This window comes from Lactuca saligna, chromosome 8 (assembly GCF_052625555.1).
Source record: "Lactuca saligna cultivar CGN05327 chromosome 8, ASM5262555v1, whole genome shotgun sequence".
Classification (NCBI taxonomy): Eukaryota; Viridiplantae; Streptophyta; class Magnoliopsida; order Asterales; family Asteraceae; genus Lactuca; species Lactuca saligna.
The window spans coordinates 38,093,938-38,121,460 of record NC_136424.1 but is presented as its reverse complement, the minus strand read 5'-3'; the positions used below and the strand labels follow the sequence as shown (position 1 = coordinate 38,121,460).

Here is a 27,523-nt window from a genome sequence, read left to right as displayed (position 1 = left end):
ATGGTGCACTATGAGATAGAGAAGACTAGGTACCATGATATGTTGAAGGATGAGATACAGGAGTTTGTCAGAATGTCTACCTGCAAGAAATTAGAGGACATGATAGCTCGGGCCTGCGAGCGGGAGATTGATTTAGAGACTGTGAGGAAGAGAAAGTTGGTTAAGGAATAGGTATCAGAGGGCTCGGGTAAGAATCGTAATGTTGTTGATTCATGATCGAGAGGTCAGCAGTGTTGGGGCTGTTGTGACAAGTGCAGCAAGGGGCACGATGGAGTTTGTAGTATGGGTGGGTCCGACTGCTATAAGTGTGGCAAGACTGGTCACTTTAGCAGGGTTTCCTTACCACCTAAACATATGATCTGATTTACTTTCATTGCAATCAGAGGGGCCACAAGAAGTCTAATTTTCTGAGTTTGGTGTGTGTATGTGTGTCAGGGGGGTGGTAGCACCTGCTCTAGCTACATTGAGGATAAGTGACGGTTGCTAGCGCAAGACGCATACACCATTTGTGGGGAGCCAAGCCTTCCCGTTGTTAACCTAGGAGGCTCACGAAATGCCATATGTAGTTATGCTTATGTATTTTCTCCTTATTTTATTTATTGTTCTGATGCTTATGCATATTATATTTGTAATGTTATTTAGGGATATTCCTAATGAACATTGCTCAAAATGGACTAGTTCTCTATTCAGCTGCAAGAGCTTGGAGATACCTACGGTAGGGTTGTTCTTGTTTTGTGGCTTATGTATTAGAGACCACCAGGGAGGAGAGAAATAGAATAATTGAGGATGTATCAATCATTCGAGAGTATTCGGATGCATTCCAGGAGTACTTGCCTGAAGTGCTTCCTGAGAGGCAGGTGAAGTTCCGTAATTATCTGGATCTACATTTGACTCTGACAGCCAAGACACCTTATTGATTAGAACCATTGGAGATGCAAGATTTGTCTACACAGTCCTAGAATCTGTTAAATAAAGGGTTTGTCAAATAGAGTAGTTCAACTTGGGGATCAATGATTTTTTTGTGCAGAATAAAGATAGATTCTACATCGATTATCGGTAGCTAAATAAGCTAACGGTGAAGACCCATTATCCGCTTCCAAGTATTGATGATTTGTTCGACCAGTTACAAGGTGTGTGTTGGTTCTCCAAGATTGATCTATGTTCATGTTATCATCATATGAGGGTTAGGGATAAATATTTCTAGAACACAAATTTCAGGACTCGTTATGGTCATTACGAGTTCGTAGTGATGCATTTTGGACTCACCAATACACCAACAGTTTTCATGGATCTCAGGAACACAGTTTGCAGACCGATGTTGGATCAGTCATTTATTGTGTGTATTGATGATATGTCTATCTATTCTAAGACCTAGGAGCAACATAAGGATCATCTGTTGGAGGTTTTGGAGACTTTGAGGAAGGAGAGTCTATATGCCAAGTTCTCAAAGTGTGAGTTCTAGTTGCATGAGGTACATTAACCTTGTCAATCAGAAAGGTATATTTGTTGATCTGGCCAAGATCAAGGATGTGATGCAGAGGAAGTTTCCGAGGTCTCCATCCAAGATTTAGAGTTTTTGTGGTTTAGCTGGGTATTATTATAGAATTATTGAGAATTTTTCTAGGATAGAAGTCCCATTGACTCTATTGACGATGAAATTTGTTACTTTCCATTGGGGCCTGAGCAACATGTGACATTTTAGACTTGAGGTAGAAGTTATATGAGGCTCCAATTTTGACATTGCCATAGGGTGTCGATGATTTTGTGGTGTATTGCGATGTATTGATTACGGGATTGGGTGCGGTGTTGATGAAGAGGGGTTATGCGATTGATTATGCTTCGAGGCAGTTGAAGCCTCATGAGGAGAACTATCCCACTCATGATTTACTGCTAGGGATGGTAGTTTTTCCTCCATATTTGGAGGGATTACTTGTATGGGGTTCGTTGTATCATCTACACATACCAAAAGAGTTTGAGGTATTTGATGGATCAGCCAAATCTGAATATGAGGCAGTGCAGGTGGCTCGATGTGGTGAAGGATTATGATTTTGATATCCTTTATCAACCTGGGAAGGCCAACATGGTGGTTGATGCTCTTATCTCACAATTGGAGTATAATCACCAGCCTTAGTTTGAGACTATGAAATTGTAGCATCGGAAGAGTGAGCGTATAGTGTGCTAGGTGTCGTCTTTTTATTATGATAGTCGGGTATTATTAACCCTTCATCGGAGAGTTTAGGTTCCATGTTTTTGGGGGTACACAACAGATTTTGATGGAGGAGGCGCATAAGTTGAAGTTTGATATTAATCCGGGTACAACAAAGATGTATAGAGGCCTCCGACTTTATTATTGGTGGCTATGCATTAAGCAGGACGTGGACTGGTATGTGGCAAGGTGCTTGAATTGTAGGAAATTCAAGGCCAAGCATCAGTGTCCTCATGACAAAATAGAGGCATTGGGTATTCTCGTTTGGAAATGGGAAGAGATTATGTTGGATCTGATCACAAAGCTATTGCGGAAAACACGGGGGATGGATTCGACTAGTGTCATCGTGGATCAATTAACCAAGAGTGTGCAGTACATTCCTATTCAGGAGCACATTTCTATTGAGAAGTTGGCAAATGTCTATATTAGAGAGGTTGTAGAACGACCTGGGGTTCCAATCTCGGTGGATTCGGATCAGGATGTTAGGTTCACTTCCAGGTTCTAGAAGAGATTCCATGAGGATTTGGGTACTTGTCTGCTTTTTAGCACGAATTCCATCCATAGACTGATGGGAAAAGTGAGCGGACTATTCAGAATTTAGAGGATATGCTTTCGGGCATCCATGCTAGATTTCAGTTGTAGGTAGGATACGTATCTTGCATTAGCTACTTTTTCTTACAACAACTACCATGCCTGTAGTGGCCGACCTTCTTTTGAGATGCTCAATGGGAGGAAATTTCAGACCCAAATTTGTTGGGGAAACGTTGGTCAGCAATTCATTGGTAGTACGCAGGTGATACTCTAGAATACTGAGTTGATCTAGCAGGTGAACAGCAGATTGCATCCCTCGCAAAAACCAGAAGAAGAGTTATGATGATAGGTGTCGATCAGATTTGTATTTCATATTAAGGACATGATACGCCTGAAGGTGTGAGCTTGAAAAGGGTTCATCCAGATCTGGAAGTGGGGAAAGTTGAGCCCCATATATATTGGTCCTTTCAGGGTTATTATTGGGTGGGTAAGGGTGCATATAGTTTGGAGCTACACAAGGAGATCAATCAGACTCACAACACCTTTCATGTCTCTTAGTTGCAGAAGTATTTCGTTTTTGTTTCCGGAGTAGTAACATTGGAGGACATTCAGGTGCATGAGCGCCTAAACTATATAGAGACATCGGTGACGATCCTCGATAGGAAGATGAAGACTATAAGAAATAAGGTAGTGAATCTGGTGAAATTGCAATGGCAACACCGGAAAGGCACAAAGTGGACTTAGGAACTGGAGGAGGATATGAAGGAGCACTAACTGTAGCTTTTTGTAGCAACGGAATTCGACAACGAAGTATGATTCAAGTGAGACTAGGTTTTACTCACCTTCATCCTCTTAAACCCTAATTTTATGGGTTTGCATCATATTTAAAGGAACTAGGATACTAGGGTTTACTCACCCTCAATCTCCACAACCCTCTGTAGTTCAGACGAAACCATAATTCCTTTTTCCTCCATTTTTGAAGTTTTCTTGAGTTTTTTGGATAGATTTTGAAGGAAGAAGCAAGTAGGAGTAGGCCAAGGATCAACAAGAAAGTTCCTAATTCTCTTCCTAACTCGATTATGGACCCTTGTAAGTGTTCAAGGCCCCACCTTTATGTTACTAGGTTTATAGATCTTGAGTTTTGTCTAATTTTTTTTCTAGATCTTGCTAGTTGGTGTGGTGAGATTTCATAAAGGTTGTAACATCATGAATCTCGGGATCATTTGGAGTAATTCATACTTTGGATATGAAGTTTTGTTAGTTGTTTGAACCATGCATACGATTTTGGTCATAAAACCCCATTTTCACCTAATATGAGTTCAAGACATGCATTGGTCATGCATATCTAAAAATCACAAACCTTTAAGTTGGTTTTGGTGTTATAAGCTCTTTTGGAGCAAATAGGTTAAGGACTTAAGGTATTGAGTGTTTTTTGGTTGAGCTCATGCCATGTTTTTGCCTTTTTGACCTAAGACTTGAGATCTAAACCTCTTGGAGTCATAAGGGATAATTTTGGAAACTTTATCCGTCTTGACTATAATAATGACCAAATTTGAGCTTTGGAACCTTTGGAATCGGAGGATACCACTTAACCCATTATGATGTTTTGAACCCAGTGTCTATAGCGTGTCCCTAGATTGTCACAACGACTAGGGAAATCACATATGTGACTTTGGATGACTAAGACATGGCGAGTCAACTTTTACCATTGACTTTGGATTTGTGTTTACTTTTGGTAAAACCCATACTTTTGGAAGGTAAGTTAATGTTGTACTTGGTATGGCGGTATATCTGGTATATAGCATATGTAATTACGACATTATGAGCGATAGTAGTTGATCATCGTTGGGTAGGTGAGTATCCTCACTATACTTTTGGGTTGAAGGCACCAATGTCATCCCTTTGGAATATGTTGTAGGAGAATAGTTATCTTCGTGACACTTACCAATATGCCTCTATGTGCTCATTCTCTCTGTGACTCTTTCTAGTATGATTGTATGCTTAGTTTTAGGGTTAAAATAGACTGATACCGGTTGAAAGATATTGAAGTAGTCGGAAGGGGATCAGAGAGTTGGAAGGGACTTAGAGAGTCGAAGGGGCTCAAGGGTGAAATATACCCGTTATAGCCTTAGTATGATATGTATGTATAGTATGTATCTATAATCTGTATGTATGATGTATATGTATGGTATGTGATATTTTGGGGAACTCACTAAGCTTTGTGCTTACGGTTTAAGTTAAGTGCTTTTCAGGTACATCCGGTTCAAAAAGGAATGGCACCGCATGATCGCATCGTATCCACCTGTGTTTGGCATTTTATGATTTTAGGATTGTACTATTTAAATAAAAACTCTTCTTTGACATACTTGGTGGTTTTTGAAATATATGGTTGACAGTTTGGTTGATTTTAAACAAAAAATTAGACTTAGCATATATTTTTGGGATGTTACATTATAGTTGTTATTCACTAAGCTGTAAGACTTATGTTTTTGTAATGATCTATTTTGCAGGTAGATTATTGTGACGCCTGGCTCAATCCTCTACTTGAGTCCAGTATGATACTTATGATAACTTCTTGTATGTCTAAGTGCTTGTGTACACAAAAATTATTTGTAAAATTTAAAAGAGAAATAAAATTTTAGGGTGTATACTAGACGAAAAATCTAGGCATTATAGTATGTTTGGTTATCTAGCATAGTAATATGAAAATACTTAATCATTTTTGACAATCTTGTATATTACATTTAAAGTGTGGACTTGTAACTCATGGGCGTAGATGAAATAGGATACCATATTCATCAAATACTTTGATGGCTTAATTTACCTTTATGAATTACCCCGACCAAGGAATCCCCTAGTCGTGTAGTCAAACCATTGTCTATACAATTTGATCAGGTGAGGTGATTCTTCCAGATGATTGCGGATTAGGATTTGTGAAAATCTATTTCGCTGGGCAAGTATGGGTTTAGTGACTTATAAATATATTAGTTGGATTATATATCTATAATGTTTAGTAACAATTGGTTTTATAGGCTTCATAATTATGGAATATTATCAAAAATAATATTATAGATTGAAAACCCTATGTGTCTCACTAGGTTTTTCCTAACCTGACCCACTCAAACTATATACATCACATGTAATAGGGATAAGATTTTGAGACTAGATTAAGATTTCGAGTGATTAAGAGACAACCTATAATATTGTTGTGGATCATTAGGTCTTCATGTTGTAACCTATGTTGTGTATTGATTATGACATCCACACGTTTTTTTTGTATTTTGAGACATCTTAAAACTTAGATTGTTAAGTGATAATAGTGAGGATAGTGTCTCATAATACGTTAAGGGATGTTACAGTTGGGATTTTTGGAAAATGAAAATAATATGGTTTTGAAAACGTAAAGAAAAGTTTTTTTTTTCGGTTCAGGAAAATAGCGGAAGAGACGATACATCTATAAGTATTGTATGATGAGAGATGCTAATGTTAGGAATGACAAAGATGTAAGTGGAAGGTAGTGGAACATGCTGAAATGCAAAATTCTTAGGATTGACTGTTATGAAGTAGTTGTGAAAAGACATACTGTTGAGATGCAACATTCTATGATTGACCACTATAAAGTAGGAGATGATGAATTAAAGAATGATATGCATGGAGATTTTCATGTGTCAAAAAGTGGTACAAATAGTTAGAGAACATTTATCTCCATACCACTTGAGTAAATTTAATTGAAGTATGTCATACGGACTATATACTATACGCGAAAGAATTTATATGAAGAGTTTTAAAGTGACATTCCTAGAGACCTCGGAAACATGTTAGTATATTCTAGACTGAGCATATGTACGAGAAGAATCATGGAAAAGAAGCCTATAAAGCACGTCTTATTATTTAGTGTAACGCCCGTAGATTAGGGCTAGTCAATTTAGAGACGATAAGCGTCAAAAACAACTTTTTGATAAAAGATTATTTAGAATGAATAATCTTAACTAAGTTGTAGTATATGTCACAAGGTTTCTGTGCATATAAACAACGCCGAAATCCGAGTTATAACGAAGAAGATATGACATGTCGAAGTTTCGCGATAGAACTGGCACGACGCTGAATAACGTAAAAAGTGAATTTACGTTAGATTGACATTTAGCCTTAGCAATCAAAACAAAAATTTTGGAATTCATTAAACCATGAGTGTGCATAAAAAGAACATCCGAATCTGACTTCGTATGAGAAAGTTATGATTTTTCTAAGTTACGACTTAGCGATATGCAACCCGAATACTCGATTTGAGATCGAGCGGTTTTTAGCTAAAACAATCTAAACGAGAATCGAAGATCTTGTTGATAGTAGTCCAACGGTAAAAAGACAGACGAAAATAGACGTCGGATGAAGAAGTTGTGAATTTATAACGGAGTTTTCCTGTCCCGGCCTACTAAAAATAATATAATAAAAATAAATTCAAAATTAGCCAACGGAGTCTAAATGAAAGTTGTAGAGCATAATCTCACCTACGCGTGGATATAAAGAACATCGAAAATAGAGCTCGTATGCGAAAGTTATGAATTTTTGAAGATCGTGACACGCATACCAAAGCTTATCCGAAGCGTACGCCCAATGTAACCAAAATTACGCCTAGCGTACTTGGAAATTACGCCCAGCGTAATCCCAGACCCAACAGCCTATAGATAGAAACCGAGATCAACCATTTTCATTGCACATTTTCTTTATTCACTCTAAGTTTTTGCCTCGATTTGCATGCCAATTATATCTTGAAGCCCCAGTATCATTCTCGAGCCCCGAAGCAAGTTCCGAAGTCCTAAAGATCCCGAGAAGTAAGATTCCCAAGCCGAAGCCCTGCCCGCGAGGAGCCCGGTTTTGTGAAGATCTTCCAGATCTACCCAAGAATACTACTTCTACAAGCCGTAGTGTTGTCCGATCATCTTCTGATCAAGTGAGTGTATAGTCACTTTCGTCTTACACATAGATATGAAGTACTTTATAAAATACGTGCTATGTATATATATATATATATATATATATATATATATATATATATATATATATATATATATATATATATATATATATATTGTTGTTTATATGTGTGAGTGTGTGGTTACTTTCTTCTAACACATAAATATGAAGTATTTGCTATGAAATACAAGCTATGTGTTTATATACTGTTATTTATTTGAGATAAGTGTGGAATAGATGTTTTATATGGTTTTTAAATGAGTTAAACTGTATATGTATTTTATATCTACTAATATGTTTGGTAGAACATGGGTAGATGAGATAGTTGGTATGTGATAAAATGATAAGGTAAATGATGAGGTATGTAAGATGATTAAGAATGATATTGGCAGATGCACCAATTAGAGAATGTCGTAATACTAGCAGATGCACTTAAGAATAATATTGGTAGATGCACCAAATAGAGAATATCGTAATACTAGCATTACTAGCAGATGCGCTTATAGGATAATGTCGGCAGATGTGCCTAAAAGAGAATGTCATTAACCTAGCAGCCGCGTGTCATAGTGTATGACATAATCCTGGAAGAGGCGCTAAAAGGATGAGGTTGGTAGATGCGCCTTATGTAGCAATGGATTTTGTGTCAATTCCTTAGGTCAATCCTTAGGAATGAATGAATGAATGATAGTTGAATTCTTAGGGTAAAACCTTGAGAAATAAAGAAGATAACGGGGATAGGTAATTAGGTTGATTGTTTGATGGTTGAATATAATAATTATATTATTGTGGGTCGAAAACCCTATATGCTCACCAAGCTCCCAAGCCTGACCCACTCAGTTTTCTTTGTATCACAGGTATCAATACGAAGACATACTTCACTGAGAGATTAGAGGAGATGTAAATCATATGTGTAAATAAATGTAAGTTCTGTTTATGCTTATGTGTCTGTATCGGAACATGACATCCCGAGATTTTATTATATTATGAAAATACTTTTCTTTAAGAAATGCTTTGATAAATTCTTATCATATTTTGTTTTAGGGACAAATTCCGTAACAATTTTCTTTAAACGATTACTCTGATTTAAAAAAACAAAGCATAAACAAATCGGTCTTTTCTGGCCGTGAAATTGGGGATGTTCACAGTTGGTATCAGAGCATTAGTTTATGCGAACTAGGAATTTGTAGGATTTCTAGACTTAAACTTAGAATGCTAATTGATATTGTGAGATGTATGTCTGTTATATTTTAGACGCGAGCACTAGTTAATTTTAGGATAATTGCCTAAAATGCTTTTATGTGTTAAATGCTATATGTTTGCCATATATGATATTATTTGTTCGGATCCATGGTTTGTTGCGAACCAGATCTGGAAAAAAACTTATGTGTTTAGGATTCTAAGTGGAGCTAGCTTTCATAACTTTTGGTTACAAGGGCAAGCTACAAACCACATATGCAGTGCGTTAGTTCAGAGGTGGCGCTGTTCGCTGGTGGAACACTCTGGGGAAGACCATAAGCCCCAAAAAGCAACTGCAACTGACTTGGGTAGAATTTTTGGTGCAATTCAAACGAAGGTTCTGCTCGGCCCAAGATCTGTTAGAGCTATAAAACAAATTCCTGACGTTAAAGAAGGACAACATGTCCATTGATGAATACACCAATGCCTTCACAGATAAGATGGAATTTGCTCTACGCATTATCCCATACGAGTTGGGGAAAATAGATAGGTATGCAAAGGGACTACCATGGGAGTACACTGTGCCAGTATGCCAGGCACTTACCCTAGAGGCACCCATCTGGGTTGCAAAGTCTGTTGAAGAAATGATCAAGGGCAGGACCGCCAACAAGGTCGAAATTGGCGAGAAAAGAAAGTTTGAGGGATCCCCAAGGTCCGAAAAAAAGTTACAATTCTCGAAGTCTAGTTCGAAGAAGTTCAAAGAGGTAGGAGATGAAGCAAGATGGTTCGATAAGTGCAAGAAGAAGCACTCGGGAAAATGTGGCGCAGATGTGGCATGTTTCAAGTGTGGAAAGCATGGGAACTACACTGATGAATGTATATTCAATAAAAAGGTATGTTACGAATGTAATAAAGAGGGGCACTTCAAGCAAGACTGCCCAAAAAGGAAAGGATCTATGAAACATAACGCGCCACCAAAGGCAAGAGCATTCCAAATGATCCTCGACGAAGCAGACCATAATACGGGTAATCAAGGATGAGGATTATATATGTCCAAGGATCAAGTTATGAAGTAGCAATACAAATAGTAGCTTATGATGTAGCCTATTAGACGCATAGTATAGGGTGAACTTGAATTTTTGTGTAATCGTTTCAAGTTTTGATATAAACCCTGGTTTTGATATTTATGTGATATTAATGGTTTTAATACCTGATATGTTAAATGATTGTGTGATTTTTGTATAGTGACTTGGTTCGACTGAGGGACAATACTTGGGACGAGTATGAGTAGGTGTGAAAGGCAGTAGATGCATATACTACCGGAAGCACAAGACTCGCACTTGGATCAGGGAATGTCACAAGGTTACCAAGAAGCTAGTGATTGGTCTCTTTTCATTCAAGTATCTTGTTACCATTGTTTCAGTAGTGACTAAGAAGATGATTGATATTTTGACCGTAGCGGGCATATCAAATTAAGTCCGACTACGATGAGTTTGTTACGTGGTTCATAGAACCAATTTCGAGGTAGCATCTGACTCAAGTTAGAAGATTGAAATCAATGCGATCGATAGCATCACCCTCATTGTTAAGGAACTAGAAATGCTACATGTAAAAATGTGATTATATCATATTAGAATATGAAGGAAGGTATATTCCATTCCAGAATTTGACTCTATGAGACTTGAGTCTAAGTGTTGCATCATACGATGAGAGTTCATCAGGACATGACCCATCGGTCTGTTACAATAGATAGATGAATGTATCCATCCTAAGAAAAAGAAGGAGTGCACAATAAGGATTTATTTTATAAATTGAAGGTTACGATTGAAAGTCCAACATAGTATGAAGAGCAGATGTAAGATTGAACATCACGATTATTAATTAGGATGGAAAGTTAACGTATGGAATCATTATTCAAGCCTTGTTTCGTTGATGTTCCGGGACGTAATCATCTTAAGGGGGAGATAATTGTAACGCCTGTAGATTAGGGCTAGTCAATTTAGAGACAATAAGCGTCAAAAAGACTTTTTAATAGAATATCATTTAGAATGAATAATCTTAACTAAGTTGTAGTATCTGTCAAAAGGTTTCTGTGCATATAAAGAAAGCTAAAATCCGAGTTATAACGAAGACGTTATGACCTGTCGAAGTTTCGCGACAGATTCGGCACGACGTTGAATAACGTAAAAAGTGAATTTACATTAGATTGAAATTTAGCCTTAGCGATCTAAAAAAAATTCGTAGAATTCGTTAAACCGTGAGCGTGCATAAAAAGAACGTCCGAATCTGACTTCGTATGAGGAAGTTATGATTTTTCTAAGTTTCAACTTAGGGGTATGCAGCCCGAGTACTCGATTTGAGATTGAGCGGTTTTTAGCTGAAACAATCTAAACAAGAATCGAAGATCTTGTTGATAGTAGTCCAACGGTAAAAAGACAGACGAAAACGGACATCAGATGAAGACGTTGTGAATTTATAACAGAGTTTTCCTGCCTCGGCCTACTAAAAACAATATAATAAAAATAAAGTCAAAATTAGCCAACAGAGTCTAAATGAAAGTTGTAGAGCATAATCTTACCTACGCGTGGATATAAAGAACGTCGAAAACGGAGCTCATATGCGACAGTTATGATTTTTTGAAGATCATGGCATGCATACCAAAGCTTATCCGAAGCGTACGCCTAGCGTAACCAAAATTACGCCCAACGTAATCCCAGACCCAACAGCCTATAAATAGAAACCGAGATCAACCATTTTCTTTGCTCATTTTCTTTCTTCTCTCTAAGTTTTTGCCTTGATTTGTGTGCCAATTATATCCCGAAGCCCCGATATCTTTCCTGAGCCCCGAAGCAAGTTCCGAAGTCCTGAAGATCTCGAGAAGTGAGATTCTCGAGCCGAAGCTCTACCCGCGAGGAGCCCGGTTTTTGTGAAGATCTTCCAGATCTACCCAAGAATTCTACTTCTACAAACCGTAGTGCTATCCGATCATCTTCTGATCAAGTGAGTGTATAGTCACTTTCGTCTTACACATAGATATGGAGTACTTTATAAAATATGTGTTATGTGTATATGTATATATACTGTTGTTTATATGTGTGAGTGTGTGGTTACTTTCTTCTAACACATAAATATGAAGTCTTTGCTATGAAATACATGCTATATGTTTATATACTGTTGTTTATTTGAGATAAGTGTGGAATAGATATTTTATATGGTTTTTAAATGAGTTAAACTGTATATGTATTTTATATCTACTAATATGTTGGGTAGAACATGGGTAGATGAGATAGTTGGTATGTAATAAAATGATGAGGTATGTAAGATGATTAAGAATGATATTGGCATATGCACCAATCAGAGAATGTCGTAATCCTAGCAGATGCGCTTAAGAATAATATTGGTAGATGCACCAAATAGAGAATGTCATAATACTAGCATTACTAGCAGATGCGCTTATGGGATAATGTTGGCAGATGTGCCTAAAAGAGAATTTCATTTACCTGGCAGCCGCGCCTCATAGTGTATGATGTAATCCTGGCAGAGGCGCTTAAAGGATGATGTTGGTAGATGCGCCTTATGTAGCAATGGATTTTGTGTCAATTCCTTAGGTCAATCCATAGGAATGAATGAATGAATGATAGTTGAATTCTTAGGGTAAAACCTTGAGAAATAAAGAAGATAATGGGGATAGGTAATTGGGTTGATTATTTGATGGTTGAATATAATAATTATATTATTGTGGATCGAAAACCCTATATGCTCACCAGGCTCCCAAGCCTGACCCACTCAGTTTTCTTTGTATCACAGATATCAATACGAAGACATATTTCACCGAGAGATTAAAGGAGATGTAAATCATTAGTGTAAATAAATGTAAGTTCTGTTTATGCTTATGTGTATGTATCGGAACATGACATCCTGAGATTTTGTTATATAATGAAAATACTTTTCTTTAAGAAATGTTTTGATAAATTCTTATCATATTTTGTTTTGGGGACAAATTCCGCAACAATTTTCTTTAAACGATTACTTTGATTTTAAAAACAAAGCATAAACAAATCGGTCTTAATTGGTCGTGAAATTGGGGATGTCACATTTAGGCATCTAGTAGTGATGCGAAAATCCTAGTGGAGTCTAAGAAAATTTCTAGTATTTGCTCGTTTGGTCACATACGTATATGTTAAAACTCCTTTGTAGGCATTATGTATAATAACTTGAACTGCGGGACAATTTTTGGGACAAGTATGAATAGCTATGAAAGATAGTATAGGCATGTACTATCGAAAGCACAAGATTCACACTTGGACAACAAAGAGTCACAAGGTTAGTAAGGCACTCGAAGAGTCAATTGTAGATTTAGAGTTCGTATATTCTCACAAATCATTACGTTCGTTAATTAAAAAAAGTTACATATAAAATTTTTTTGTGAAACTCATGTACTACATGAGTTAATTAAAAAAAATTACATATAAATGTCAAAATATTTGAGAACTTTGAATTTATAAAAAAATAAGAAAAATATTAAATTATTATAATAGAAATGGTTTTTATCTTTTAAATTTAAACAAATACTTTTTTTTTGAACTGACAAATATATTATAAAGGCTGCACTAGCAAGTCGCTAGTGAAGTAAAATAGTACGAGGAGAGGAATAATTATTTTTAACAAGATATCGCCTAATGACTCTCATCCACATTTTTGCGGATTGTTACACCATAAATTCCAATCCAAGACAATTTTTTTGATTCTATGTTTTTATCCAAGTGAATAATATTGTTTTAATATTATCCACTATTTTCGTCGGTTGACTTCTAAGGTTTCTAAAATTCTTTTGTCTCTTGCCTTCCAGAGACACCAAATTGTCCTATATTTTATAGCTTACTAGCAGAATGCCCGCACGTTGCGTAGAAACACCTATATAATTGAGATCTTTACAAATATATGATTTTTTAAATATAACAATAACGTTGTTGTTAAATTTGATATAATAATTTGTATATACTAAATTGATATAATATATTGATTATTTTGAATTATATGATAATATATATACATTTATTATAACTTCATAATCTCAATCGTTTGAATGACTTCTACCCGCGAGTTACACATGAATAAAATTAAATATAATATATGATTTGATGTTATTTATAGTTGTTTTTATTGTTAATTATTTTTTTAAAATTTATTTGCTTAATGTTTTAATTTCTATCATTATAATTATTTAAAACATCAAATACAGTTTTTTATTTTAAATCTAACAATATAATCATTTATATAAAGTTGTTTTTAACTATTGTTAGTGTATGTTATTTTAAACTACTTATTTGGAAACTTTTAACGATTATAAAAATATATTTTAGAAATATTTTAATTATATTGAGATTACAATTTAGTTTTTGCTTTTATCGTTACAATTTATCACTTTTAACTATTTATAAAATATTCTTTACTTTTTTTTAAATAGAACTGAAATTTATATTTGAGTTGACATTGTAATACGCAGAAACACCTATATAGTTGAAGTCTTTACAAGCATATAATTTTTTTTATATATAACACTAATGTTGTTGTTAAATTTGATATAATATATTGATTATTTTGAATAATATGATAATATATAAATCTGTTATAACGTCATAGTCTCAATCATTTGAATGACTTCTACTCGCGAGTTACACATCAATAAAATTAAATATTATATATGGTTTAATATTATTTATAAGTGTTATTTTTAACTAATTTTTTAAAATTTATTTGCTTAATGTTTTAATTTCTATCATTATAATTATTTAAAACAACAAACATTATTTTTTGATTTTAAAGGTAATAATATAATCATTTATATAGAGTTATTTTTAACTATTGTTATTATAAGTTATTTTTTAGCTACTTATTTGAAAATTTTTAACGATTATATAAATATATTTAGGAAATATTTTAGTTAAACTGATATTACAATTTAGTTTTTTCATTTATCACTATAATTTATCACTTTTAACTATTTACCAAATATTATTTGTTTTTTTAGTGGAATTGAACATTATATTTAAGTTGATACTGTAATGTTATATTTAAATTAACAATTTAAGTATTTTGTCCAAACTGTTCAAAAATTGTAGCTTTAAACTGAGAATGGTTTACATGTAACATCATTTTAAATCTTATAAATTAAGTATAACATGTTGAAATTTAAAGACATAACTTTATAAATAGAAGTAAAGATATTACTTTAAAATTGAAATTTAGTCTATTTATGATTACACTTTAGGTTTGATATTTATTTAACCTTATTAACCAACTTACAATCATTATTCGAAAGACACTACAATTTATCACTTTTAACTATTTATAAAATAATCTTTGGGTTGTTTAAGTTAAATAAAATTTATATTTAAGTTGAGCCTATAATGTTATATTTTAATTAATAATTTAACTATTTTATACAAATTGTTCAAAAATTATACCTTAAAAATGATAATGGTTTACATCCAACAATATATTAAAACTAATAAGTTAAGTATAATATGTTAAAAGTTAAAAAAACATAATTTTATAAGTAGAATTAAAGATATTATTTTAGTATTGAAATTTAGTTTATATATGAATACACTTTATATTTGATATTTATTTAACCTAATTACCAAATTATAATTACTATTATAAAGAAATTGAAAAGTCATGGGAGTTTCAAATGAATGTGATGAAAGAAAAAAAGAATGGGGGTTTCAAATGCATGAGATTCAAGAAAAAATTCTACCTTTATAAGTATGTATGATATAACTTTCTTTTCCTTTGGGCATTTTCCCCATCTTTTGTCCTTCGGCAACACCTCTTGGACTGTTGTGCAATCAAGGATGGAATTCGACACAACACACCATTGTTCCACTGACGACCACACTTCTTTCGCCAACAAGCACTCGATAAGCAAGTGATCCGCTGTTTCATCATTTACTTGGCACCCATCACAAGTAGTGGCGTTATCTAGAACCCCTCTTTTGTTTAGAGTCGCCATTGATGGGATTCGGTTTTGTTTTGCCCTCCATACGAAACACAAGACCTTTTTGGAACAACAATAGAACATGTGAATTTAACATCGGGTATCGGGTGGGATGTCCTATCGAGCCGTGTTCTTAATAATGCTACATATAAATCCCATCTTCTTCAAAAGAAAATATCCATCTGTCATTTGAGTTCACCATCTTCATTACATCTCGTGCCGTTAAACCTAATTTCTCCATTGCCTTGAATAATTTAGCAATGTTCGACCAAACACCATTTGACGATGCCTTTGCAAAGCAATAATTAAGATTATTCCCAAGTTTATGTATGGCCGTGACTATGCGGGCCCATACAAAATGACATTGATATCCATTGCAAACCTAATAAGTTTTAATTTTAAGAATTTTGAAATTAAAATGTAAGTTCATTAATGAAATTTGTATCAATTTATAACTACATTTATTGCAAGTATTATATTAAAATATTATACGAAATTTAGTAAAATATAAAAACTAATAAAATAAAATGTGGAAAAAAAATTAATTCAAAATAACTACAAAATGACATTTGATAAATTTAATAAGAATGTGATAAATAGTAAAAAAAAACTTTCATTTATTAAAAAGGATATATCCGACCCACAATTAAACTATCAACTTTATAAAGGATATATCCGACCCACAATTAAACTATCAACTTTATAAAAGGAAGACATCTCGCCGTAACACTTGGCCCAAATCCTTTATAACAAAAAAAAAAAGAAAAAACTATTGTTTATAATAAAAGATTGAGTTTGAATGAATAATCTAAATTAAAATATTATTAATTAGCCAATGTGGGATTAGCCCTTTCTTAAATTGCTCTTAAATTAAAGGTTGTGGGTTCTATTTCTAGACAAATTAATTAAGTAGATGAATTTAATTTAAAAAATTAATCTTTCCTTCAGAAAAAGTATATCACTAATTAAATTTAGATTTTACTCGGAAAACAATTACTTCACAATGATTTTCAAATTAAACGAAAAAAATCACCAATGAAATTTAGAGAAAACTCTCAAAACAATTAAAAGCCGGAAAACATGGGAACATCTGCACGTTTGGATTTCTTTATATCCTCTTTGTATGAAAACAATTTAAACAAACGAGAATGTGCAGTTTAGTAAGTAAATCACTTTCGTAGACAACGTCTCTCTCTCTCTCTCTCTCTCTCTCTCTCTCTCTCTCTCGTATGATCTTATCTCTTTTATCCTCAATTTTTAATTCTACTGCTTTCCATCTTCTCCACATTTTTGGCAAAAACTAAGAATACCCACTGCGGTATTTTAATCCAACAATCATATTCGACAAGAAGCAGGTGAGGAAAGTACCACTGAACAAAAGGTATTGGATCCCTTTCCTTTTTTAATCAATCCAATTTAATTTGAAGTCCGTTTGATCTTATTATTCTTCTGTACTGTTTCTGTTGATCGCTGGGGATATTGTTCATGGGTTTCTTTCAATTTCTTTTTGGGTTGAAGATTTTCATCTTGTTGCTGCTACTACTTTCAGATCTTGATCACTCACCGAGATAGCAATATTAATGCTTACTTTCAGTAGTGACTGCTTTAATTAAGGCATTAAGCAATCAATTATTATATGAATCAGAAAGTAAAGCAATTCCCACTGTTGGAGAATATAGATGTAAACACTAATCAGTTACTCAATAACACTTTGTTGAAATTCTTATGAGGAGGTCTAGTTTAAGTTGACTGATTTCTATTCATAAGATTCCTCATACATTCAGTTTTGATGAATCTAGTAACATATCTTACAAACATAGCAATTCCTCTTGTTCTTATGACAACTGGGTACTAATTGCAATACTGAAAGCTAGTACAGATTTCATATTTCACCCTGCTTTTGCAGGCGAACAAGCTCAAAAATGGCCACAATTAATTCTTGTGGTCCTTAATCTCTGAAACAAGTTTTAGTGAAACATGCAACCTCCAAACGAGACTATCTTCCTGAATGCCGATGAGTCTGATATCAGTGTATCCAAACACAGTTCTACCACTTCATCAACCCTCACAAATCACTCATCCGTTGTTCTTGACTTGACTCTTGGTTTTAATAATAATGAGATTCCTAAATCTAATGGTTTAGAATCAGGGTCCCCGACAACTGTCTCAGTACCAGCTAAACCACGTGTATTCTCTTGTAAATACTGCAGGCGTAAGTTTTACAGTTCACAGGCATTGGGAGGCCATCAAAATGCACACAAGAGAGAGAAGATGCTTGCGAATAGAGCCATCAAGATGGGACTGATGTCCAGTAGATTTACCAGTCTCGCATCTTTGCCTCTTCATGGGTTCACATCTCGGTCTCTGGGTATCGAAGCTCATGGCTCGTTGCATCAACATGTTGTGCCTCCGCAGATGCCGATTTTTCATGCAGTGAGAGGTGGAACAAGGTTTGACCAGAGCTATTGTGGGATACCGGTATTTGTGGAAGAAGATGAAGCTGAACTGGTTTGGCCTGGTAGTTTTAGGGAGATTGATGGGACGCCTTCAGATTCATCTACAATGCCAGATCTTACTCTCAAACTTTAACCTTTTTTAAGGTTATTGGGTGTTTTGTAGTATATTCTAAGATTGTGATCAAATCGGGTATCCTTGTTTGTACAGTGAGATTATGAAGATTGGGTTTGCCTGATTTTACTGGTAGCTTGTATTGTATGTATAAGCGGCATAAATTTTCTGAAGCTTAATAAAAGATGCTGTTCTGAGTACATGTCAGCAATGGCTTTGCCTGCTGTCATTAGGGACTAGGATGGCTAGGCCTTGCTTATGGTTTCATTAGGTAGGGCGTGTTTAGATCCTCTGTGTTGATGTTTATTTAGGGTTAGGTCATATAGGATACATTATCCTAGAGTTGTATTTATCTTTCTCTAAGAGTATCTATAACTTAAAGTTATTGCCACACTATTATTATAATAATTTTAACTTCTAAATAAATAGTATCTTGAATGGTTAAACTCTTCAAATAGTTTTTTCTTTAAATTTAATTAATCTATTTTTATCTATTTAAAATTTTCTATATAACCCACTTCATTTAGTTAGTCATTTTTAAATATCCATCATATTTTAATATAAACTATTCTAATTAATATTATCCTTATATTTATATTTCTTAAGTAAAATATCACTAAATATTTGGTAGAATTCATTAAATAAATAAATAAATTGAAAGCTAAAATAAAAACAAGGATTAAATTAAATTATGATTAGAAGATGAGGGGATAAAATGTACAAATTATTAATTTAAATATATATTGTGTGGTTAATAAAAATAAACAAAAAAATGATATGTTTCAATAGAAATAAATGTTCATTATTAATTAGTCAATAGTAATAACTTATAAAAAAAAATCTGTGGAGATGCTCTAAGTTATTATTAGTAGATTTTAAATATTTAGCTTTGTTTTTCTCTAGAATGCAAACTTGGACCTTATGGTTTGTTGTTTTTGTGAATATTGTCTAAAAGTTGTTCAACTTGCACAACCGATCCTATAATATATTTGTTATTACGTGTTTCGTATTTAAAATGATTATTATATTTTTGATTTTCTTATTCCATTTTTTATGGAAACGCTATTATTAATTAGAAATAAAAACAACACACACCACCATAACTTCTCTCTATTGATTTTCTAGATAGGTGACTGTTCTAATTGAAGATTGACTACTACCATCTCCTCCCTCATTTCTATTCATCTTTCTAGCCTTCACCACCTGATTTTAATCATATGTATTCTATCAGTGCTCAAAACCCCAACGTTATAGGTGCTCCAAATCTCAACATCTCTACCATGATCTAATATATTTTTTGTGGACTATATCCGTCAAACTTGAAATGACTATTATACATTATTTTTTTTTTACATGTGTTTTGTATTTATTAGATTATTTTATCAACTACAAATAAAAAAGGCCCTACCCCGCTATAACCTCTCTATGGATTTTCTTGTTTGGAAACCACTACCATTGAAGAACGACTACGACCATCTCCTTCCTCCCTTTTATTCATCTTTCCAGTCATGAAGCCCTATTTGACAATATTTCATGGCATGATTTCAACCGCTTGAATTTTTTCAGTGCTTAAAACCCCTAACATCTCCACTATTTTTTGTCACTATACCACTGTAGTTGTTGAATCTATACATTCAAGAGTCTTTATTGAATAATATTTAATAACAACATATAATTTTATAAGGTCACACTTTAATCAAGTTGACACATGATGAATATTTATTATTAATATGATTATTAATAAATAACCAACTAATTTTTTTAATTAGAGAATACTTATTATTTTATGAAAAATAATAATTAAAAAAAGTATAAACTAGTTGTTATTGATAGGCTTTGGATAGCTAAAAACGATCTTTATAAGCAAAGAAGACAAAGAAAAAACCACCTTCTATACCGACCATGGCGCATTCTACTATCAGAAGATGTCATTCGGCTTTAAGAATGTGGGTGAAACCGAACAACGTTTGGTTGACTTGCTCTTCGAGAAGCAAATTGGACGAAGCATAGAAGTCGACATGGATGATATGGTCATCAAAAGTCTAAGTGAAGAGAAGTTACTCAATGATATTGAGGAGACATTTAAAAACTTAGAAATGGTTCGGTTGAAATTAAACCCAAGGAAGTGCACCTTTGGAGTGGAAGATGGACAATTATGGGAATACTGCGTCACCAAAGAGGAGATCCAGTCAATCCCCGCCAAGGTAAAAGAGCTAATGGAGGTAACATCCCCACATACCTTAGAAACATGCAAGGTTTAAATGTCAAGCTAACTGCCCTGAGCCGATTCATTTCCAAGTCGGTAGAAAAGCCCATGCCATTCTTCCACAGGCTCAAAGGATGCATCGAAAAGAACAATTTGCATTGGACACCAGCAGTTGAAAAGCACTCTATAAATGGAAGGACACCCTGAACAAGATCCCTACACTCACCAGTCCATCTCGGGCGTGATACTTCTTTATCGGCATCAAACGAGGCAATACCCTTAGTGCTAGTAGTACGGAGAGTGGGAGGATAACTCCCGATCTATTTCATCAGCCGAGCACTGTGAGGCTTGGAAATTAACAATCGTATTATCCAAAAGTTAGTGATAACACTCATTTACACAATGCAACGTCTGAGGTGATACTTACAGGAACATCAAATAGAGGTGTTAAGTAGCTACCCAATCAAACATATACTTATTTAGCTAAAAACCTCAAGTTATTTGGCACAGTTGGCAATCAAAGGACAAGATTTAGTAGACTTCATACTAGAGATACGAGGAGAACTAGAGACACAAGCTCAAGAAGAAATTCAGAAGGAGACACCAAGCTAGGAAGAAAACCATCCTTGGACCCTATACAAAGATGGAGCATCTAGCAAAGAAGGACTGGGAGCATGGTTGATATTGACAAGCCCAAGTGGAGAAAAGTTACTTATATACTCCGCTTCAAATTAAATACTTTTAATAATGAAACCAAATATGAAGTGTTGCTATCCAGTCTCAGGTTGGCAAACAAGATGGGAGCAGAAAGGGTAATGACCTTGATGGACTCGAGGATGGTAGCAAACCAATCAATGGAGTAATTGGAGAAAGGGATAAACGGATGGAGAAATACGTGAAGGTTGTCCAAAAGCTAATGAGCCCTCTGAAAAGCTTCACCATCAAGAAAATACCACATGGAGACAATACGAGGGTAGACACTCTCAGTAAACTCCCATCGACATGCTTTAATCACCTTTCAAGAAAGTCTTGGTCAATGTGCTAAAGGAAAGAAACATAGACGATCGCCAGATACGCACATTAACACCAGCACAGCCTAACTGGATGACACCCATTGTGGACTACCTACAACATGGCATCCTACCAGGAAACCATGAAAAGGCTCAGAAGATGAGGATAAAAGCCCCACAATAAGCGTTAATAGTAGGGGAATTATACAAAAAGGGATTCACGGCACCATGGCTAAAATACATATACAAAGCGTGCAGCAAGAGAGTACTTCAGGAGGCCCATGTCAGCCTAGCTGGAGCACACAAAGGAGCAAGAGCTCTGACAGGGAAAATACTCTGGATGGAAATTTACTAGCCCGGAATTCGCCGTGATGCTGCGATGCTAACAAGAATATGTGTAGAGTGTAAAAATTTCTATCTAGTACAAGGACACCCCCTAAGATGTTAAAAAGCATATCAATCCCATGACCCTTTTACCGGTGGGGAATTGACATTGTTGGCCCATTCTCATAAGCCTTAGGGAAAGTGAAACTCCTAGTAGTCGCGATAGACTACTTCACCAAGTGGACAAAAGTAGAGCTCGTGGCATGCATAACAGGGAGGCAGGTGATCAAGTTCTTATGGAAGAATATCCTGACGAGATTTCGTACACCCAGAGTGCTGATAAGAGATAATGGAGTGTTGTTCACCAAAAACCCATTCAAAAGTTGGTGCACAGATAAGGGCATAGAACAAATATTCACTTCAGTAGCACATCCCTAGTCCAAAGGCAAAACAGAAGTGTCTAACAGGATGCTAGTAAACGAAATCAATAAATGGCAGGGGGAGCTAAGGGCAACCGGGTAGATGAACTCCCAGTAGTACTCTGGTCATACCGAACGAAACTAAGGACATGCATGAGGGAAACTCCCTTCAGCCTGGCCTCCGGTATGTAGGCAATACTACTAAAAAAATTATGGTTGGCTTACTATGTACAACGCGTTTCCAAGAGAAAGAGAACAGTGAGGATATAAGGAAAAATCTGGACCTTATAGAAGAGTGGCGTGAACAATCAAGCATTCGCTTAACAGCTTATAAGAACATCGTTGAAGGATACAATAACCAACGAGTGAAGGAATATGCTTTCAAAGTCAGAGATTACATGTTAAGGAATAACAAAGTGAGCCATTCCTTGCCACGAGGAAAATTAGGACCGACATGGGAAGGGTTGTACAAAGTGGCTGAAGCATACCAGAACGGACCCTATTCACTTGTGACAACCGATGGGACACCAACACCAATGACCTGGAATGCTAGGAACCTCAAGCGCTTCCACTTCTAATGAAAAAAATGACCCCTGCCCAGAAGGGATAATTATAAGCTTGTTCCTATCGAGAAGGGATAATCGTAATAAAGACCATACCTGGAAGGAGGGGGGGATTATCAGACAACCCCTACCCAGGAGGGGAAATTACAACTTTGTAATGTGAAGCAATTATATTACCAGCTAGGCTGATAACTCATACTGATGGCTAATACTCAGTGTATTTTTTGCAATACTTAATATCTTTTTCATGATGCTTGGTGTATTTTCAATACTTAGTGTATTCTCCACAATGATTGTTGTGTTTTTTCAATACTTAGTGAATTCTCAATATTTCGCATATCTTCCTTTCAATCAAATATCAACTCGAAAGGGTCATAACCTTTGTACCACCAACAAGGTAGACACTCAGAAACAAAGTCAACTTTCTAAACTGACCATAATGGTAGAACGTAAAACATGGAAGTATGTGTCCTGCAGAACGCTGGAAAAATATAAAGGGCAAACCAAGAGCAAAACAGTCCAAATGAAGTATCCAGTATGTCAGTCAATGGTTGCAAATCATTACAATATCATTAGCAAAATATACAAGCAAACAACGATAGATAAAGGAATAAACAATATTCATATTACTTCACAAAATATCCAACAAGGAAGAGCATCCATGCCACCCAGGGCCTAAAAAGAGAACAAACAAACAATAAAAGAGAACAACTTCATCAAATTTTCACACCCCGGAGGGTAGCAAAAGGGAACAACACTTCAAACATCATCATCCTAATCACCACCATCATCACCACCCTGATCACCACCATCATAACCACCCTAATCACCACCATCATTATCACCCTACTAACCACCTTCGTTAACTCATCATCGCCACCACAACCACCATCCTGGTCGCTATCACTACCACCACCTTGACCACTACCATCACCAACATCAACATTATTCATCAACTCATCCACATCATCAAAGGCGCACAATATCCTTGATGCAACCATGTCAAGACGACCCAAACCATGCAAATCATCGTACTCAAGGGTAGAAAAGCTCACCAATGAATCATCTAAACTGGAGAAATGGCTAGAATGTTAGTCACTTGCCTCCAGATCATAAGTACCAGCTCCAATTTCAACCTTCAATCCAACACGCTTGTAACATCCCGATTCCTAGGTATGAGATTTTTATTCAAAGACAAATTTCCCTTGGCACTTATCGAGTTTATGGCCTCAACTCGATATGTTGAAGGCTTTTGGGAGAAGGAGGAGTTTGAGCAAAATAATGAGGAGTTTGAGAGAATGAGGCAAGGATCTAGCAAACAAAGCTTTTATCTTCAGTTTAGCACTCTTTCGGACCATTGTAGGTGTTCAAGATCTGATTTTTATCTATCTATGTAGCTAAATCTTGAGTTTTGTACCATTTTCCTTCTTATTCTTGGATGTTGCAATGGATGGACTTCATAAAGTTTGCAACTTTATTAATCTCTAGGTCAAGGTGACCTTAGAGTGGATTAGATATGTTCCTTTGCCAAGTTTTGATGCCATGCATGGAGTTTAGGTCATATTTCCACTTTTTAACTCATTTTTGGTTCAAGACGTGCGTTAGATATGTATATCCATAAAGCATCCACCTTTGGGATGTTTTTGAGGTTAGAATCTCTTCTGGAAAAGTAGGGTTCCATATCTCAAGGATTTTGTGCTTAATGGTTAAGCCTGTGAGTTTTTAATCCTTATGGAAGGGTTTTTTAACATTTGGAGTAGTCCCAATGGATAAAGTTGGAAACTTTATCCTTTTAAGCACATTTGCAATTTAGATCCGAGCCTTGGAGTCACTGGAATCGAGGAATCAGCTTTATGTGTTACGCAAGAGAAACCTCACTAATCCATAAATTTTGGTGAATTTTTTCTGAGACCAGACTTCTTTTTGAGGAAGTGCGTTCATGGAATAGATGGTCTTCAATCTTTCATGTTCTGTCTGGATAATCATTTGAGGATCATCTTCCAGATGGAGAGGAGTGAACTTTATGTAGTACTTGTTGTAGAGAGAGAGAGAGAGAGAGGCATATCAACTTTTTCCGAATCATTGTTAGGAATATAATAGTACATGAATGGTACTATATCCAAGTCGTGAATGATTCCTTCTCTATACAGAGGAGAGAGCCCTAGCATCAGATTCAGATTGTCTTTGACGGCTTGAATATAAACTCTTTCCTTAAGTGATCGATTAATTTGTTCTTCGGACCAACCAAATTTTTGCTTGGGAGGTGGTCTGGAGTCTTGAGCTAGATAAACTTCCAAGATTGGTTTTTTCCCTTGTCTTGTTGTTTGTTGAGGACATAAAGAATATGTTGCATATTTTCATCAACAAGAAATTTCAGAGGAGATGAAGGTAGGGGCTCTTCCGGAATGTTATCCGGTTTCCGAAGTGGAGAGCCTTCATCTATAGGATCAATCTTGGGAGTGGGAATTGGAGGTAACATTAAAGTAGTGGCTCGGAAGGCATCAACCATTAATTTGGTTTTAGCCTTTCCAACTTCTATTCTTCTATTAAGAACATTAGCTTGGGTAGACGGCCAAGAGACCGCTGACCAAATTCTTTGCTCTTCCTCCGTTAGCACTTTAGCAGGATGTTTCCTTGGAGCTTGAAGTCCTATTACTACTTTCCTCACATACACATCTTCTCCATCACTTACATCATCATCATTAGCAGAACCACCTGGAGAACCTGACAGGATTTGTAGAGAATTATTAGAGATTTCATCTCGGAGTCTCAACTCCGAGACAGGTTTCTAGGGTTGAGATCTTTAATTGGGTCCTTCTCCCCCTCTTGCAATGGAAGGCCTGGAAACCAGTGCAAGCATAGATGATTCCTTTAGGTCCAAAAATTTGTCAAACACCTTTTGAAAACTGGTGTTGATTTGGATAGTTAGGGCATCATAAGCTTTAGTTATGGGAGCCTGAGCTTTGAGATGATCAAATAACTTGGAGAGAATGGAGAGTAACTCGTCGAACTTGTTATTCGGAATATCCACGATGTTCCAGCATGCCCTGAGAAGCTTGATGAGAACCTGCTGCATGATGAGATTCATCTAATCCTTCTTTTGGATCACCTTCTCTAACCACTGAATTTGCTTCTCGTGACGAACATGATTTTGTTTGATGAGGTCATTTGTGGCACTGACCAAATCATTATGAACATTCAGCAACTTTGTGATTGTGTGTGAGGTAGTGATCGATAGAAGCATCATATTTTTGTTCAACTTTTTCGATAGTATGCTTGAGGTAAAGAGAATTGAGCTGATCAAGCTAAGCTTCTCTTTCAGCAACAATGGGTCCAAACTTGTTGGTTTCGGACAGGGATTGAGGGATTACATCAAGATTGGAATCAAGTCCGGAAACCTTTTCATCGATCTTCGTATTGATTCCGGAAATAGAAGTTTCGATGACATCAACTTTCTTGCAGTTCTAGAAGGGAAAATGGATTAATGTCTCGGAGTTCTAGAAGGGAAAATGGATTAATGTAATTTCTTGCAGAAGATTTGGTGTCCAAAGTGGAAGTTTTGGACTTGTTTTGTCATCTTCTTGGTTAACTGTTTGTTTGGATGTGCTAGGATGAGTTGTATCAGCATTGACGTTCTAGGGAGTTGATTCAGTTTCACTTTCGATATTGACCTGTACATGATCATCTATACGAATTTCTTCATCATCCGGTTCCGAAGAGGATGATGAGAGTCTGAAGTCAAAATCTGGTCTTGATGAGGATGGTTTTGTATGAACCGGAATTGAGGAGAACAACTGTGGGTAGCAATTTAGGCATCATCATCATCATCAAACATGACTTAATCGGAGAGTTTTTCATTGGGATCGGAGTGCATAACATCATGAAGATTAGTCTTTGGAGTTTCCCTAGAAGCGAACTCCAGATCTATGATTTCGTCAATATAGGCAACGAAGGGTAGGTTGCTTTGAATGGTCCTATTCCTCATAGAGATGAGAGTTGCTTTGACCTAAGACCTAGTGAGTTTTGGATGTCTTGTATGAGCCCTGTCAATAAAATCTTCCCATAAAGGATCGTTAACACATGTTCATCATGTACCCTTACCGGGTATCAGACCAGTTAATACATCCAAAGTAGGAGACATTGATCTTACTTTGGAATGCTTGGGGTCCGGAACAGGGGTTTCAGACCGTGCTTGTGTAGAACGAAATGTTATATCAAATGTGGCTAGTGGGTTTCTTCCAGGGGCAAGGAACTTTAGTCAACACCGGTAGCACCTTGTTGGGAAGGTGAGGGTGGATTATTAGGAGACTCCTCGTGTATGTGTGTAACAATTGGTAAAAATAGGAACGATCGTACGATGCTATGTTTTGATTATTAAGCAATATGAGTATTTTATCAAGAATGGTTGAAGGAATTTAACCTCTTTTATTTAAATAAGTTATTGTGAAATATAAAACAAGTAACTATTGATAAATTTCGTTATGATGTATGACTACGAACCATCACCGATTTGTGAAATTAGCATATAGCATCATTTAAACGCAACAAA

The 27,523-nt window shown here is 35.6% G+C and overlaps 1 protein-coding gene across 1 annotated transcript; it reads left to right on the top strand.

Annotated features, from left to right (window-relative positions):
• The first annotated feature begins 17,017 nt into the window (after positions 1–17,017).
• On the top strand, positions 17,018–18,843 carry LOC145012139 (zinc finger protein 4-like). The gene is made up of 2 exons (XM_078970919.1): positions 17,018–17,265; positions 17,791–18,843. Exon 2 carries the CDS (start codon positions 17,862–17,864, stop codon positions 18,471–18,473), a length of 612 nt encoding a protein of 203 aa, XP_078827045.1. The 5' UTR covers positions 17,018–17,265; positions 17,791–17,861; the 3' UTR covers positions 18,474–18,843.
• Positions 18,844–27,523: the final 8,680 nt, after the last annotated feature.